Source organism: Eufriesea mexicana, unplaced genomic scaffold (genome assembly GCF_001483705.2).
Source record: "Eufriesea mexicana isolate 0111107269 unplaced genomic scaffold, ASM148370v2 scaffold4911, whole genome shotgun sequence".
NCBI lineage: Eukaryota > Metazoa > Arthropoda > Insecta > Hymenoptera > Apidae > Eufriesea > Eufriesea mexicana.
This window is the reverse complement of record NW_016912869.1, coordinates 330,332-348,170: the sequence shown is the minus strand read 5'-3', so window position 1 is coordinate 348,170 and position 17,839 is coordinate 330,332. Positions and strand designations below refer to the sequence as shown.

The window sequence follows — 17,839 nt, the reverse complement described above, 5'->3', positions numbered from 1 at the left end:
ACCAGGCCATGTGCGATGTCGCGACTTTCGGAGCCATAAAGTAACGGGTCCTTCGCGAAGGATCACGAATGTGCGGGTGGTCCACCAGCAACCCCCTTTGAGGGAGAGGCTTCCTCCACCGGCAGACCTGGTCGCGGAAGACGGTCCTCCCTTCTTTGGGGGCATGTGATTCGCGGACCGAGGGCCCACCCTCGGTCCTGTCAACCACCAATGGGAAAACCGATTTCCCTTTGGAAACCATGGGCTCCGAAAGATCGTGCATCGCACAAGTTAGTTTAGTCAGTACCAGCCAGTCAGCAAATAACATTCAAAGAGATCAGAGGAGTTAACCGGAACAATTACAAAATATACAGTCCACTAAAAATACAAGTTCCTCAAGAGATTTGGGTCGTCATTAACCGTCGCCAATTGCGGTCGACCTATTGACGATATACAATATTGTTTATCCTATATTTATATTTCAGTGCTTATTCCATTAAATTCTTCTTAACACATTGAGCGCCGGACCCGTGAAAACGCTGGTTTCTAAGTCTGTCGCTTGAGCGCCGGCCCCGCGATAATGCGGGTTCCTAAGTTTGTCACTAGATTCTCGCCCTCACGATGATGAGGATTCTTTTTTGCTTATATGGATGTCTTACACGTCAATTTGCATTCGCTTCTGAAGTTTACGATAATCTGCATTTGTTATACTCCGAAAATAAAACGTATACGATGGTTCAGAAACAATCAAAGCAAGAATCACTCTCAAGCAGTGTATTCCTTAGTTAGTACCTCTTTCGTAGGTTTGCGCTTTTCGTTGAACAATATAATAAGTCTTATTATTCTGTAACTTTTTACCCATATAACACGAGTGAAGCTTTTAACGAGTATATTGCTGACCCTCTATCAAATTATTCGGTACATTCAGAAGATTCTGACATACAAGTCGAGGACAGTGATAGTGATTTGGGTCCAAGGAGAATATCAAAAGCTGTTCCATTACGATATTCGAGTGATTCCGATGATTCTAGTAATAACGAAATGTCCACAGAATGACGAATATGCGATCAAAATATAGTATTTTAAGAAAATGTATAAGTTTTAAATATTTTCTTAGCTACTCGTTGTTCGGGAACAAGCGAATGCCGGCGCTCGGTGTGTTAAAAATGCTACTGAAAATCCTATTTAACTCGAACGAGAAGAGCGTCAGCCATATTTGGGTGACGGGGACCCCACGGAAGCATACCGGTCATTCACATATAGGCGATGCAGCGACGAACGTGTTAACGGTGGGCCTGCTTTGTCAACAGTCGTGAAGATCAAGTAGATCATAGCTTCGTTTTAAGATTCCGGTTATCGCTGCTACGTGCTCATCACTCACGTCGTCTTATCGGTAACCGGAGCTCGCATACTCTTACACACCCTTATGCATAGCGTTCCATGCTCGAGTTATCGCGTTCTGCGTAATCTCACGATGATTGTAGCAAGACGCTAGCCTGAGTGATCTGTAAATCGTTGACTCGAGTACCGGCTTATTCCGACGTGCATCGACTTTGAGGTTACGTTGTCGGGCTAGTGTGACCATGGTGTCCAGTCGAGAATTAATGGTCCGGTATGCAGAGGGCGCCTCGGTCAGACCTCATCCAGTGGTAGGCCACTGTGCTTCTCCTACGCGTTGCTGCACAAGCACATGCTTCCTTGCACCGGTACTGTTAATCACTCCACTGGACATCGTTAGTACCACCCGTTCGACAACTTGGACCCCGAAGCGAGTAAGTCACGTCGAAGTCGGTCAGTACTCGGTTCGGTGCGGGACACTTACTGCTGGCACTTGAGGTTATCCCAGATTCGCGGATTCGTCCCGTGGGTTCAGTGGAGAGGTCCCACCGTGTCTTTATTGCAGTGTAGGATACCATTTTAGAAAAGAACAAATTATAAACCAATCGATGACCAATGCGTGATATTTTCTAGAAGCAAATGGAAAAGGTACCGTTATGAAAGGCTATATTTGGTAGCTAAGCTAAGTTGCGTGGTCTTTACGGGAAGGTGAAATTCAGGTTAAATCGTAATCGTCACGGGGAGCAAATCGCTAATGGACTGAATCGTATCAGCTAATTAGCGATTGCGAAAAGCATAAAAATAAGACCCTTGACGACACTAGGCAGAGTCCTTCGTGAAGAACGCGTGGACGTTTGGCAGAGTGAATGTGAGTGCGTGGCATGTGGATTTGGTTTTATTAGTGTGAATGCAAATGTGTGAAGTCGAGTAATGGCACGAATGTAGATATGTATGTTTTTGGAAGTGCGAGTGGAAGATCTAGAATGCGTGGTGTTGTGCAGTTGCTATGGATCAGAGTCAATGTGTTATGAGGAGTTTCAGTGTGTTATAAGAAGCGTGAGAGTGAACAATTATTATATAAGACGTGTGTAATTTATAATTTTATAATAAATATACGATTGTTATAGAACAAACTCACATGGTATTGTTGTATTCCAAATATATCTTTATTTTTGTTACAACTAACAGACGAACTTGAGTGTAACAATAGTGCGGCCGAGTACGTACCAGATCAGATCTTTTAGCAAACGTGACTCCAATTTACTACTAGACGGAAGACTAACTGGGCATTTGGGATGATGGGCAATATTTATATGTGAATTAGGAAATAAGAGGGGATTGTCCACAGATCGAAGGTTAAGAAAGGATGATGCAGGGAAGGTCGGAGTTTGAGTGAGCAATAGGGCGATAAGGATGAGTGAGGGATAAAAAGGGAAAGTTAGCCGGTCTGGAGTTTCTCTTATGCACATAGGTCAATATCTACAGATGACTAAACAGTCCTCCAACAGTATGCATGGATATAAAAAGGGGTGCCAAGCGGTGTCAGAAGAAAGTTGCTATTAAGAGTTCAGTTAAAGAGTGTTGCCAGTGGTATTATATTTAATATATAATAAATATTAAGAAAATGGAAAACTGTATTCCGTATTCTTATAGTAGTAGGAATTCCTTCAGTGGCCTACGAAAGTATTCGATTGCTATACATATTTTGTTGGAGTATCCTAACTGAAAGATTCCGATTTTAATTGAAGTATACGTGTTTGCGTAAAGTATAACGAGTGGGTCAATCTTTTTTAATTCACAGACATCACTTCACGTGGGCCAAATCATCGCACAAATCTACAATCCGATATCCATTTTTTTAAATGTAGTCGTGTAATGATGATAGAAAAATGTTTAATTTTTAGTGCTCTGTCACCCTATATTAAAAATTGTGGATAGAAATAGACACCAGTATCTTCTACGTTTTTTGATAGTTAACACATTAGTATATTTGGATAAAAATATTTAAATAACGAAAACAACTCGCAATAAACTATTTTAAACGAGAAAATTGATTGACACTTTCTAGAAAATTCTTTTCTCTCTCTCTCTCTCTCTCTCTCTCTCTCTCTTTTTATCTTATTCTTATTAAACGTGATACATGTTTCCTTTGACAATTCTAACATAACTGTTTTAATCTGGCACAGTACAATTATTTATACAATATAATTTTTATTCTAAAAATTTGACATTTCGGTCACACATTATTCATACTAGACTCGCACGTATTATGTTTATATCATCGCAAATGAGTTTCACTTATTCAACCTCATTCGCATTCACGCATATAAAACCAATACTCATAAAAATTTGTCTCTGTGAGATGTCATCCGAGAAGCAAAAGAATCGTTGAAACTTTAATCCATGATTTTATCCCTGACGATAAAACGACTCAAAACGACTCTCCTCACTTCTTTCGACCTCTCACTACCAGGCTTCACACAACGCTCCTCTCTTGAGAAGATCGTCCCTTTTTTGCCCTAATTGTCCCTAAAACTACCCTCACCCCTTCGATCACCGAAAATATTGCAGACCCATCGGTGGTCTGTTCGTCGACGAAAGTTTTCCCGATGGATCTGCTTTTCGTCTCGTCCAATCGCTTTCACTCGCTTTCTCTTTCATGATCCTTTTTCGTTTATGGTTCTTAAACCTATAATACTACATTATTATCCAGAATTTTTATGTTTTTAATCGAATTTGTATTTTTGCATATATTTCTTCATTTTCTTTGGAACATAGTCGATAATGGTTAAAAGTAGTATTACTGATTAGCAGATTTATCGATACCAATCCGTATATCCCTTTGTCAGACATGGTTGTGTTAATAAATCTAGGTTAATTTTAGTTTAATTTTCTTTATTTCGATCTAAGTATGATAGATGCGTGTTTCATACAGGGAGCTGTCAGTAGGATAGTACCATTTTTCATAGTTAGCATACAATCGATACAGAACTAATACAGGATTGAAAAATAACAGTTTCAAAAGCGATATGGGAGCTGAAAAGATAATAGTTTTAAAACCGATACGTATTCGGGAAATAATAGTTATAGAAGCACAAAATAAGAGACAGGGCAGAAAGAATAACAGTTATGACAGCAGAAAATAAGGGGCATAGAGACGAGAAATAAATTCGAAAATATAAAACCGAAAAATAACATGCATTATAAGTAACATGTACAACTGCAAAATGATAGTTATTGAATCGACATAAAGCCGAAAAATAACAGTTGTAGAACCAATTTAAATCCGATATAAACCAAAACTGTTACATCATTTTGATTCCTGTAATGGTTTCAAGAACGAAAACCGATATTGTTTCTAAATCGAAACCTATTTTCATTTTTACCTTCCAAAAATTTTCCTGATTAACTGTACACCTATATTTTATATAAGTACAGTTGTGTGATTTGTATTACCATTTTATCATCGGGTTAAAAATTTTCTGCGAAGCAGAGTATACGTAGAAAAGAATTAATTTGCCTTGGTCGTGTTAAACATTTCCAATTACAAAATAATTGGAGCACACAATTTTTCATCGCAATGGCGATTTATCGCGTAATGGCAACGAATAGCATTCACGATTCGTTACAAGTGATTCAAAAGTTATAATTAAAGCCATCGATTTGTTCATTTCTTTTTTTTTAACCACTTGCTGCATGTAGGGAACAAACTAATTTTCAGAAAGTAATCTCGGAGGAAATAAAGTTTCGAGTTGCTTTTTGAGGTTTGTTTCTCGACAACAATGGTGCACTTAACCTGATTTTTCAAGGTTCGAGGATTAATTCACTTCTGGATCAGACACGCTTGTGTATGCTTTTTCTAAAGCACGTATATACACGCGACTGTATTGAATTGATGGTACAGTAAAATATCAGAAGGAGGAAAAAATGTTTAATTCAATCGAGCAGAAAGATCGTGCAGAATTATCTTTGAGGTTATTAGGTCACTCTTCTGCTGTTAAATGAAACGTATCTTTCCTTTCGACGTGAGCGAACAGAGTAATACGCTCGTATCATACACTGTGCGATATTAAATTTGATTAAAAATAAGAATTAAGGCACGAAATCATAAATAAAAGATGATACAAATAAGCGAGGAAGATCAGTAAATAATATTGGTTAATACTAAATGTGAATAATTTACATAAAATAGCAATAACGAACAATAAATCGTATAAATTAATAAATAATGTAAATTAGTAATAAAATTATCGAATAGTGTATATTAATAATTAATATTAATAGCTGATACAAGTTAATAATAACTAATAATAACATTAATATTTTACGATATTAAATTTGATTAAAAATAAGTATTAAGGCACTAAAGCATAAATAAAAGATGATATAAATAAGCGAGAAATATCAATAAATAATATTAGTTCATACTAAATGTTAATAATTTACATAAAGTAACAATAATGATCAATAAATTGTATAAATTAATAAATAATGTAAATTAGTAATAAAAGTTATTGAATAGTATATATTAATAATTAAAATTTATAACTGATACAAATTAATAATAATTAATAAAATTATTAATATTTTACTATCAAAAATAAGAATAATAACATTATAAAGAACATGATGTTATTAAAAATGTTCCAAATAAAGTACATTAGGGTTATTTTCCTATGCAAAGTGAGAAAGCTGACAGGTGTTACTATTGTTTATTTCTATAATAAATAGAAGAATACAATTAAATATTGCAATATAAAGTAACTATATCTCTAAATATATTATACAGTGTATTCTTAGATTTCACATCAAATGCTAATATTTTGTTCCCACGAATAAATTAATTTTCTTACAACTGAAGAATTATTTGATTAAAGAATTAATAACTACTACCATTATTCACTTTAAAGAACGTAATACGTTTCTTTATCTTTCATTACTCGAATGGTAACAGTACTTCAGGGATGCTTTTGAATAATTCCTTCATAAACTCATGCTATATTTTTGACCATTCATAACATTGATTTCCGTTTCGGACTTGCTTTCCTCCCTTGGCTCATTCCAAATCCCATATGCGTTTTATAACATTTTTCATGAAATTCTCTACAACGTTTTTAACAGTTTTAAGACAGGGCTCTATTGATTGCACAGTTTTTAAAATTTATAAAAAAATATGACAAAGAGAGAATCATAAGGGAACAACACTCTGAAGAGAATATCCCCCAGGGACCGGCGCTAGATTTTCCGTTCGGGCCCAGCCGGTCCTCAGGGACCAGCCCAGACTAGACCCAAAAGATGCTAACTTTTGGTGTTAAATTCTTCGCCATCTTTGGAACTAACGTTTGGGAATTCCTGTTATAACAATTGGTACAGTGTCTCCGAGTTTTATGAACACTTCGCCCGTCTTGGTGGTCCACTTGATGGCCGAGTCTGGGCCTGAACGGAACGGCAAGCAAAATGAGCTGAGCACTTAACGTGTTAAATACCTATTTCCATATAAGAGTTTCGTATAATAATTATTATTACCTATATTATTACACTGTACTATGTATAACGAATTATATCAGTATAAATTAATAGAAACCAATACTATTATATTATTTATCTCTACTAATCAAAAAATTATTTTTCAAAATATTCCATTGTGCTATTAACAATAATGACTAACCACTAACATTACTATCCATACACGAGTTTAATTGTCATTGTATTATACTATAATTATTACTACCTATATTATTACACTATACTATAATATAGTATAATGAATTATATCAGTATAAATTACTAGAAACCAATACTATTATATTATTTATCTCTACTAATAAAAAAATTATTTTTCAAAATATTCCATTGTGCTATTAACAATAATGACTAACCACTAACATTACTATCCATACACGAGTTTAATTGTCATTGTATTATACTATAATTATTACTACCTATATTATTACACTATACTATAATATAGTATAATGAATTATATCAGTATAAAGTACTAGAAGCCAATACTATTATATTATTTATCTATACCAATCAAAAAATTATTTTTCAAAATATTCCATTGTGCTATTAACAATAATGACTAACCACTAACATTACTATCCATACACGAGTTTAATTGTCATTGTATTATACCATAATTATTACTACCTATATTATTACACTGTACTATGTATAATGAATTATATCAGTATAAATTACTAGAAACCAATACTATTATATTATTTATCTCTACCAATCAAAAAATTATTTTTCAAAATATTCCATTGTGAAATTAGCAATAATGATTATATTCCAACTGGAAGCACTCGGACTAGCCACATCGTTACACGAACAGTATTTAATATAACAGTATGAAATAAACATTAGATGTATCTGATTATATAAAACAGGATTATTGACAACAAGCCACATGAGATATATAATAGCTATTAAAATGGGGAGTCGATATTCGAGCAAATTGGCCTGTAAGTTATTTAACGTTAATGCATACTTTAAATCAGTTTTGCGCAATTTCGGGGTTCAATATCCGGAATCATAAATGGAGTTGTCGATTATATAGGAGAACGTGCTGTTGTCCTGTTGATACAGACACAGGTACACGGATTATTGGTATCGAGCCAGGGAGGTCAAGGGAAAAATTCGCCCTTTGAAATGTTCCCAGTCCAACTACACGATGTAATTTCGAATACGAAAGTTGGGAACGGAAGATTCTTCATTTAATTTCGCGATGAGAAGGAAATCTCGCAGAGAAGAGATTGAAATTAGCATAAAGATTTAAAGCTGGATTCTTAGATTTATGTTTGTATGTCAATATGAATACTAAATGCTTTCAAATATCTTTTGTCAAGACACTACTATTTATTGGGAAAGAATATACCTTTTTATTCGAAAACTTACTTTTTTAGTGGAATAATTTCCGTCAGTAGTAAATTTCATAACTATTGTCATATAAATCGGTGCAAAGGAATTAATGGAAACTATGTACTTTCAAAATTAGTATAAAATTATATAATGGATAGGTATTCCAAAATGTTATTAATTTAAAATACTAAAAATTGTTAGAAGAAAGTTTAAAAACATAAACTAAATTAAAACTATTAAAAAGTCTATAAATTTTAAACACATTAATTATTATAAATAAAATATTCGGTAACAAGTAATTTAAGATTCTGTCATTAGTACTGAAAATAGTCTAATTTACTATAGAATTTAATAATGACAATTAATATAATTCATCGCGCATTTGTAACAATTAATTTATAATTAGTGAAAATTTCCATGTGAATCCTGTATATATAATAAATGAAATGGATTTTCAATCTCGATTAATTTTATTCAATTTTATATTCTTTTCTGTCTCCCTTTCTTTAACGTTATTTATGTATAATATATCATAACCACTTTATCTTGTAAATAAAATCGTAATTGATATAAAAATTATTTATTAATTAAAGGCAAAGAATATTTACATTTAAACAGCTTTCCTACGTTGTATTGAGTGAATTAAAATTACTGAAACAATTTGCCGTAATTCTTCGTTCTTTAATTTCACATTTTCACTCCATTACGTTTTTGATGTCTTTCTCTCGCACACTTTTTTTTATTTATTTTGGACTGAACACGATTTCGCAATTACTATTTTCACTACGTTGGATTGCGTTTAAATTAAACACATGTTAATTCAATTCCTTTTAACTGTTACCTGTGCACTACGTATTGTACAGGTCTCATACATCTGATAATTTACTTTAGGAAATGTACCATGTTTATTAGTAGCATTTATCAGTTGCAATATTTAATTTTCTTTTCATTAAAATTTAAATCTCCCGAATTTTATTAAATTTACAATAATATTTATAATATTCATAATAACGTTTGTGATATTTATAATATCTATAATAATAGTTGCAATATTTACAACAATATTTATAATATTTAATAAAATACGTCAAAAATTTCAAGAGATACGAGTTCTGAAATCTGATAATACTTAATATACGACTTTCAAGGATTCAAAAATTAGGCTTGAGCCTACTCTTGCTATATTTACTCACAAACTAGGTCACTAGTTCTAGTGCTATAAGTTTCAAACAAATACATACAGAGGGGGTCACGAAAGTATTCAAACGTCATATTTCAAGTGAATTCTCTAGCCTAAAAATTTTGATTCTAATAAAAATTCACGTGTATGTAAAACATAACAGGTTACACATAAAATAATTTTTTTATCAGCTGAAAACATCCTTGAGGGGGTGAAATCAGCGATCAAAGTTTCGTCACTTTTTTCCATCTTTTAAACAAAATTTTTAGGACAGGTGTATAGTGCACTAAAAATTAAACATTCTTCGTTCACTTTCGTCTCTTCACTATGGAAGTTCATCAACATGTTCTTCGTCAAATCTTTCTAAAATATTGCTTGCGATAGTAACATGATTATTGTGAAATTGAGATTTATCCGTCACTATTAATAATTATTTATCTGAAATTAATTAATATTGTTGTAAATATGGTACTTGATTATTCATTTTCGTGTAAGGTGTTGTATCTCATCGAATGTCAATAACGGCGTGCAGTAATGCATGTCTCATTATACTGCACAATTTATGGCGCAATTACTCGTGATTTAATAAGTACACGTGTTCTAATTAATAAGCGATCACTATATATCAGAAAAATAAACGTAGGTAATTTTCGTAAATTTTATAAACCATTGTCATCTTTTAACCTAGCTGACAATTTTAAATAAAATTTCTGAAACCAAGAAAATATTTTTAACTCATTTATATATATATATATATTAAATCAATATTTATATTAATATCCAAAATATAAATATTAAATTCATATTTATATGATTACAATATATAAATTATTATATATCAATTATATTTACATACTATATTATACATTAATTGTATATTGAATTAATTATAGTTAAACCGTAAAAATATTATAAATATCTAATTTCATGAAACGAAAATGTTTTTTGACTTAAATTTTAAATTCTCTCTCACATAAAATAGAACCAAAAGTTATGACATTACGATATCAAAATTTTTAAATGTTATTCTTCTCCTTCGTAAGTTTAATCGATAAAACGTATTGTAAAAGATAAAAATCAGTTGATACCAGACTCGAGGAATATTACGAATGAGGAATGAGTTCCCATTACAACCCTCATATCCCTTTTTGCTATCGCCACATGTGGCCTCGTGTTGGGGAAAGGACACAATATGCCCTCACGATTCAGGAAGAATGGTTTTCTAATTTGCAGTTATTGCATTCTTTCAAATTATTACATCAAGATATAAATCAGTACTGAGGGTTGTGCTTCCATTGAGTAACTCGTAATAAATTATCCTACGCATGCTCCGCCATGTACAGAGGGTGTCCACCCCATTTATTCTCAACGATTTTCGCGTAAATGATACATTTGTGAGAAGAATTGGAGACATGCTTTGTTATATTTTACAATTAATTTTTTACTACGTTATACGCATCTTTTATTATGAATGCTTTACTATGCTTCACATATTTTTATGTAAAAATGTTTCGTTAGTCTATATGCCTGAATAATTTATTACATATGTATAACTATATTATATATAATTTTTATTCTAAATATATCATTTCAAGTGGTTAACTATTTTTTTTGCAAAAAATTATGCTTCGAATAAATTTTTTTAATTTATCACGCTTCCTGCATAACGATAAGTCCATAAATATTTTTAATTATAGTAATATCCATAATTTTTCCCACATAATAAATTTTGTTAGGTAAAATGATTATCAAGATGAATTTAGCTACCTACGACACCATAGGACCCAAAAATACCGAAATGTTTATCCAATATTACTAAAATATTTTGATACCATTAAAATACTTATTGAATATTAAATATTTATATAATTCGAGATTTTTAATTTTTACAATTTAAGACTAAAGTACATTGTAATCTATATTACATTTAATATTATATCTAATATTGTATATATATTTATAATACATTATATATTTATAATACATTTTTTAATACTATATTATACTGTATTAATCTAATAAAACAATAGTTATAATGTTATATAACAATATATCTTATATAATTTATAACAATTGTTATATTGTTATAGTTATATATATCTGAAATTTTTACAATACCGTATTTACTGTATAATGAAATTTTATTGTTTTGGACACGATAAAATTATCCCATCAGAGTTAAATCTTTCTAAGTATCCTTCCAAAAACTGCCATCCGAGTCTCGACAATTTTCCCCATTATATTATTACACAAAACGTACATTTCATCTGTCGTGTCCAGACGTAGCAAAAAATCTTGGGCATACCCAGCGTGAGGCGAAACACAGACAGAGACACGGTCCAATAAATTTTTTATGCTGCATCCGCAGCTTTGGATTAAATCCACTTTCATGCAGATGCCTCGCGATACTTGCATCGCAGATTCCAATCACAGCTGCATTGTCATGGATAATCCGAATTTTATTCCACTAATTTTGTCATCTGCGCGTCGGATGGTTCCGTCGAAGCTCCAAGATTGGAACTTCCAACGCGAAACTTTGCAAACATCAGTGACAAGTGTGAACAGTCACCAGCAGAGCGTCTCCAAGTGCGACACTAATAGTTTTAGCAGCATCTGTTGTACTGTTAGCGAGTTGGGGATCGCGAGACAAGGAATGTCTCAGATTGACTATATCACTTGCCAGTTTAGGGGCTCCTGGCAGTCCTTCTGGATGCCTGATTAGCAAGAGATTTGGGAAAGTTCCTTATTCCAATCTGTTTTATGATATTTCTAGGTATAACTATATTTTTGAACGGGAGATTTAAGGAATGATGAAAGAATGAAACTGACATGGTGGTCAGACGAATAATGTAGAAATAGAACTTAGGTACCTGTATTTTTAAGGTTAGGTAAATTACTATATGCATATCTATAAGTATATTACACATTATAATTATAAATATGTTTATAATTATATACATATACACATAATTATATACATTATACATTATAATTATAAATGTTTATAATTATAATTATAAATATATTATACATCATAAATATGCAGTGTTCCCTTTTGGTGGTGCCTTTTGCCTTAATTTCATCTATTATAAGGTAATTCGTGTAACTATTTAGTCATGTATACTTATTTCAAAATATTTCATATGGTATAATTGGAACTCATATTGGAGATTATTATGAATTAATTTCTAGAATAAATCTAACCAAATAACTTCATTTAAAACTATTAAATATTATTTAAAATTCGTAAAATTTTATTCTTCTTTAGAATAGAAGAAGGACATATCTTGGAGGTTAGACGAATAAAGTAAAAATAGAACTTAGGTACCTATATTTTTGAGGTTAGGTACATTACTATATACGTATCTATAAGTATATTATACATTATAATTATAAATGACTATAATTATATACATATGCACATAATTATATACATTATAATTATAATTATAAATATATTATACGTTATAAGTATGTAGTGTTCCCTTTTGGTGGTGTCTTTTGCCTTGATTTATTCTATTATAAGCTAATTCGTGTAAATATTTAGTCATGTACACATATTTTAAAGTATTTCATGTAGTATAATTGGAACTGATCTTGGAGATTATTATGAATTAACTCCTAGAATAATTCTAACCAAATAACTTTATTTAGAATTATTAAATATTATTTAAAATTCCTAAAATTTTATTCTTTTTCACGAAGAAGGACATATCTTGGAGCCTGCGAGATCCAGAAATTTTTCAGAAATTTATTCAAGAAGATTATGAATTTTATATTTTAAAAAGCCACTAAACGTATATACCAACGAATATTTATAATAAATGAATAAATTTATTGCGAAAATTTATCTGGTTTAAGTTTATAATTATATAAGAAGAAATTAGCTGTGTTGTATTATACTATGACCAATCATATCTACTTTCTTCACAGAGGCTTCCTTCCACCTCTATCAACCCTACACAATGAGATACAAATTATAGTGTGACTATTTACTCTAATAAGAATTTTCTGTCTCTTCATTCAATATTAATTTTATTCTAACGATTGTCGGTAAATGTATCGAAAACCACATGTTATTTTAATATATCAATTAAGTGAATGTAAATAATTCATAAAGAATCTTAACAAAAATTTGTTTAATTACCTCGGTGTCATCTGAAATGTTTGCTCTCATTAATCCATCAGAAATTTCGAAAAATCCTAAATAATAGCCTAATGTTCAGAATTTTCGAAACTGCCCAAGACCATTCGTCACACTGCATATATTTAGCTAAATGAACAAAAAAGCCTATTTTGCGAACCCCGGCAAAGGTACGCTCCCCTAAGTGAGACTATGTCATTCGAGGACTAGACTGCACGCTTCTTGTCCATCGCTGTTGTTCAATTTATCAACACGTTGCTCGTAAATGTCGGCGTCAAAAAAGCAGGCTGAAAGCTCGCGAGAGTTACGCGGGCATCGACACGCGGAGAGGTCCGAAAACCAGGCATAAAAGCATTCGCAGGTTTTTCATGATCACCATAGGATAATATTCTCCCGATGGTTAAACTTCGCGGTACGAGTAAAAAAGAATATATACGTACACAATATGGAGAGCTGCGGCGCCCATTCGATGCACTTAACGTTCTTGGGCAGCGTGGGCATTTTCCCTCCGGAGCACTTCCACAGTATTTGCTGCGGTACTTGCTCGAATGCTCTGTAAAAAGCTGCTAGCGCCTGCTTCGGCATGGTGGACGGGTCTATTTGCGATCCCAGGCTAAAGTAAATAACGCCGTTCTTGCCCTGCGAGTCAAGAAAATCCTCAAGATCTTTCGGCAATGCCGCTGGACCTGATGACGGTATATGGATACCACCTAGCTGCTTCAGACCTGCCGCCAGGGGCCTGGGCGTGCTGACAGCTGGATGAGCGTTCGTTAGAATCAGAGATATCCTTGATCGTATAGCGTCGAAGTCGGGAAGGTCGACACCGAAATGGATTTTCGCCACTTCGTGACTTGGCTTGTCTGATAGATACCTGTTACAGAATTAGAATTAGAGCGAAGCGATCAAATAACAAGTAGACACGAAGTAGGGGTCCACTGTGCAGAGCTAAGGAGTTTGCAAATGAGAGGAACGAGGATTCAATAGGTTCACTATCAGTGACACAATTGTGGAGATAAGTTAAGTGATCTTGTGCAGAGCTAAGGAGTTTGCAAATGAGAGGAACGAGGATTCAATAGGTTCACTATCAGTGACGCAATTGTAGAGATAAGGTGATTTTTTGTCATTGGCTACAACTGTCACATCTACAAGTAGGTTCATACACAGTAGATACCTCGTGATCAGGTGGGACATAGTAGTAGCACTGGTGTAGACATGATGACAGGTAACAGAGTAAACTAATTTAGTTAAGTTAAAACAGTAAATAGTGTTAATTGTTTAGTGTTGATGAAATTACAATTGATACATCTACAAATAGGTTTATATACAACAGGTACCTCGTGATCAGATGAGACATAGTAGTAGCACTGGTGTAGACATGATGACAGGTAACAGAGTAAACTAACGTAGTAAGTTAACACAGTAAATAGGATTAATTGTTTAGTGTTGATAAAATTACAACTGATACATCTATAAGTCGGTTTAAACACAGCAGGTACCTCGTGGTCATATGGAACAGGTATAATACTGGTGTAGACATGATGACAGGTAACAGAGTAAACCAATGTAGTAACTTAACATAGTAAATAGGGTTAACTGTTTAGTGTTGATGAAATCTTGGTACTTTGTACCCTATAGTACCACTATTTACTATATACCCTATAGTACCCCTGTACCTTGAGCCTGAGTATAAACATCTGATTGTGAGCTTTGCAGGGTACCTATAGTTTCTTTAGAGATTTAAAAAATGATTTTAATAAATTTAAAAGTGCAGAGATATCCTGGAAATTGGTCAGTCGTCATTCTCATCATATTTTTGCCTTATCTGTCTCAGGTAGGCACATAAACGTTCCCAATCATGTCTACTGGATCCCTATTTAACCTCACTGTCAATGAAGATGAAAGGCATCCTAGATTACTTTGATTCACCAATATTTAAAATGAGCCACATTCCATCCCAAATTTTGATCAACTTCTAAGGTACCCAGATGTACTTTGTTTGACACTTTGACGTGAGTGGCAATTCATTATTTTGATTAGGAAATTTATGAATATAGCTATCGTTAGCTTCCTTATCTGAATAAACGCTAATTAACTTTTATGACTACTGTGGATGAAAATTTACTTAAAATTCAGCTAATTATAAACTTCAAGTCTTAAATTAACAATCTGATAGCTGTTCACTTCACATTGGATATTATTAAACAGTTATCTCTGAATTATTTAAAGAGAATTTATAAGATGACCTATTGCTAAAACTACCAACCCAGGCAAACCAGATTCAGACTATTTCTATTATTGCTGATTTCAAATATATATTGAGGCTTAGTACATTTAAGGTTTTCATTTTACACTCTCTATAATCCTTTCTATATAGCACGTTTTCTCCATACCAATCGTTCTCATTTACTACTCTAAGGACGCGCTGTTTTTACTCGCAACGCTCATTACCACACACACATACACTCTCACACGCACACCACCGACACGCCAGACCGTGACTTTACCGATTTACAGTTGATTACATTTCATGTAGACAAAATATTTCTTCACATTGCTAAAGTACAGGTACTTCTGACAGAATGAGCGTTAAAAATACAGATAAATATGTAATTATTACTCATTTATCTTCGTTACACGTACACTACAAAAAGGGAGTGATAAATAAGCTACTTTACCTGAAGGCAAGTCTGTTGAAGAAGAAATCCAAGAAGTTGACAGATCTCTCAAATAAATCCATTTGATCAGTCCTATCGCTGAACCAATTGGGCACATAACTAGGGTTCTCAGGATTCCTCAGGATATCGTTCGACCACGGCAGATTGACAGAACTGATCGCTCCAATGACAATGGGTATATCCAACGCGTGAGCGATACCGAGGAAGCAATCGCTGGCAAACAGCTCGACGATGAACACGTCGAATTTCTCCTTGGACTGTAGAATCTTCTTCAGTGCCGGATGGTTCAGGACAGGATCACACGTCGGCACACCGAAGTTCAGCAGCCCCTTCAGTCTGGCCCATTTGGATATCCTAGCTGCGGACATGAACACCTTGGTGCCTACCAAGCTAGGCAGGCTGTTGGTTATATTCACGTCCGTAAAATTTGCTAAGGGCTTCTTCTGAGGAAAATGCGTCACCGACACGACCTGGTGACCCTTCTCTGAGAGCTTCTTCAGCAACGGCTCGAACACTACGTAATGACTCTTCGCCTGGTGCGGGAAAAGCGATAAAATCCTGGCGCCGTTGGCACTGAGCAGCGCAAAACTAGTCACCGTTAGCACGAACAGCAGGTTCATCGTGATTTCACAACGATTCGCGAATTGGACAATCGATAAGTCGAGCAATCGAGAGGTGTTCAGTCTATTACGTGAAAGGTAACGAAGTTCCTTCACTGAGTGTACACTGAGATAAGGCTAGACTGCGAGAGACTGCCTGGGTACGCAGGCTGATGCTTGCTAGAGGATCGAAAGGCACAAGTAGAATGACAGAGTAGTGACGGAATAATAACTGTGCTGGTGAAATCGAGGTCGTCTTGTAATCTGTGTGTGTTTACTCTTTTTTTGGGCCTCGATGGGATAAAAATGTGAAAAGTAATCAAATTATTGACGAAAATAGAAAGCACTATTATCTTCGCATGCTGTTGCATCACGGCTGTTTCGTATGCTTTTTAAGAAGTTTTTTGAATGGAATGTAGAGGGAAGATAGATAAAAAGAATTGACGTGTGTATATGCTAGATATTCTGTCATTTCTGTTTACAAGCTTGAGATTACTCTATAGTTGGATCTTATCAGCTCTGATATTAAAGATTCAAAACAAAAATAATATATACGATACAAAAATACTTTAATCGTTAAATAATATAATTTTAAATAAATTTGGAAGATATATTATTTATAATATTGTAAAAAATATATACAAGGTGAGTCTTGTAACATGATGACCTCGAGTAATTCATAAAATATTTGTTATGCGAAAAAATGCTTCAGATAGATATTGCACGAGTTCCAAGAGGACATATAGTAATCTATTCAATTTTATGCTATTCTGCATTTTTATCAAGGTATGAAGGTCACCTTCAATTTTCTAAATGGACAGTTAATATTTCTTCTTGAATTCGAATGAAGTGTTGAATTCTACATAAAAAGGTATTACTATTGTTATATATAGTATTACTTTACTTTAATGATACTATTAAAGTATCTACATTAAAATGGGGTCTAAAATACATAGTATATACGTTATATTTTATTTATGTGTATATATGTATACATATATTGTATGTATAAGTCAGAATGGAAATAAGAAATTAACAGAAAAAATAGAAATAATAA

The 17,839-nt window shown here is 33.2% G+C and overlaps 1 protein-coding gene across 1 annotated transcript in view; it reads right to left on the bottom strand.

Moving 5' to 3' along the window:
• The window catches only part of LOC108551687 (UDP-glucuronosyltransferase 2C1), a 27,806-nt gene extending 11,003 nt beyond the window's left edge, over positions 1–16,803 (bottom strand). Inside the window, exons 1-2 of the mRNA XM_017905936.1 lie at positions 16,184–16,803; positions 13,949–14,379 (exon numbers count right to left, since the gene is read on the bottom strand). Of these exons, the coding sequence (XP_017761425.1) occupies positions 13,949–14,379; positions 16,184–16,803 (1,051 nt within the window). The remainder of the gene's footprint in view (positions 1–13,948; positions 14,380–16,183) is intronic.
• Between the last annotated feature and the right edge of the window lie 1,036 nt (positions 16,804–17,839).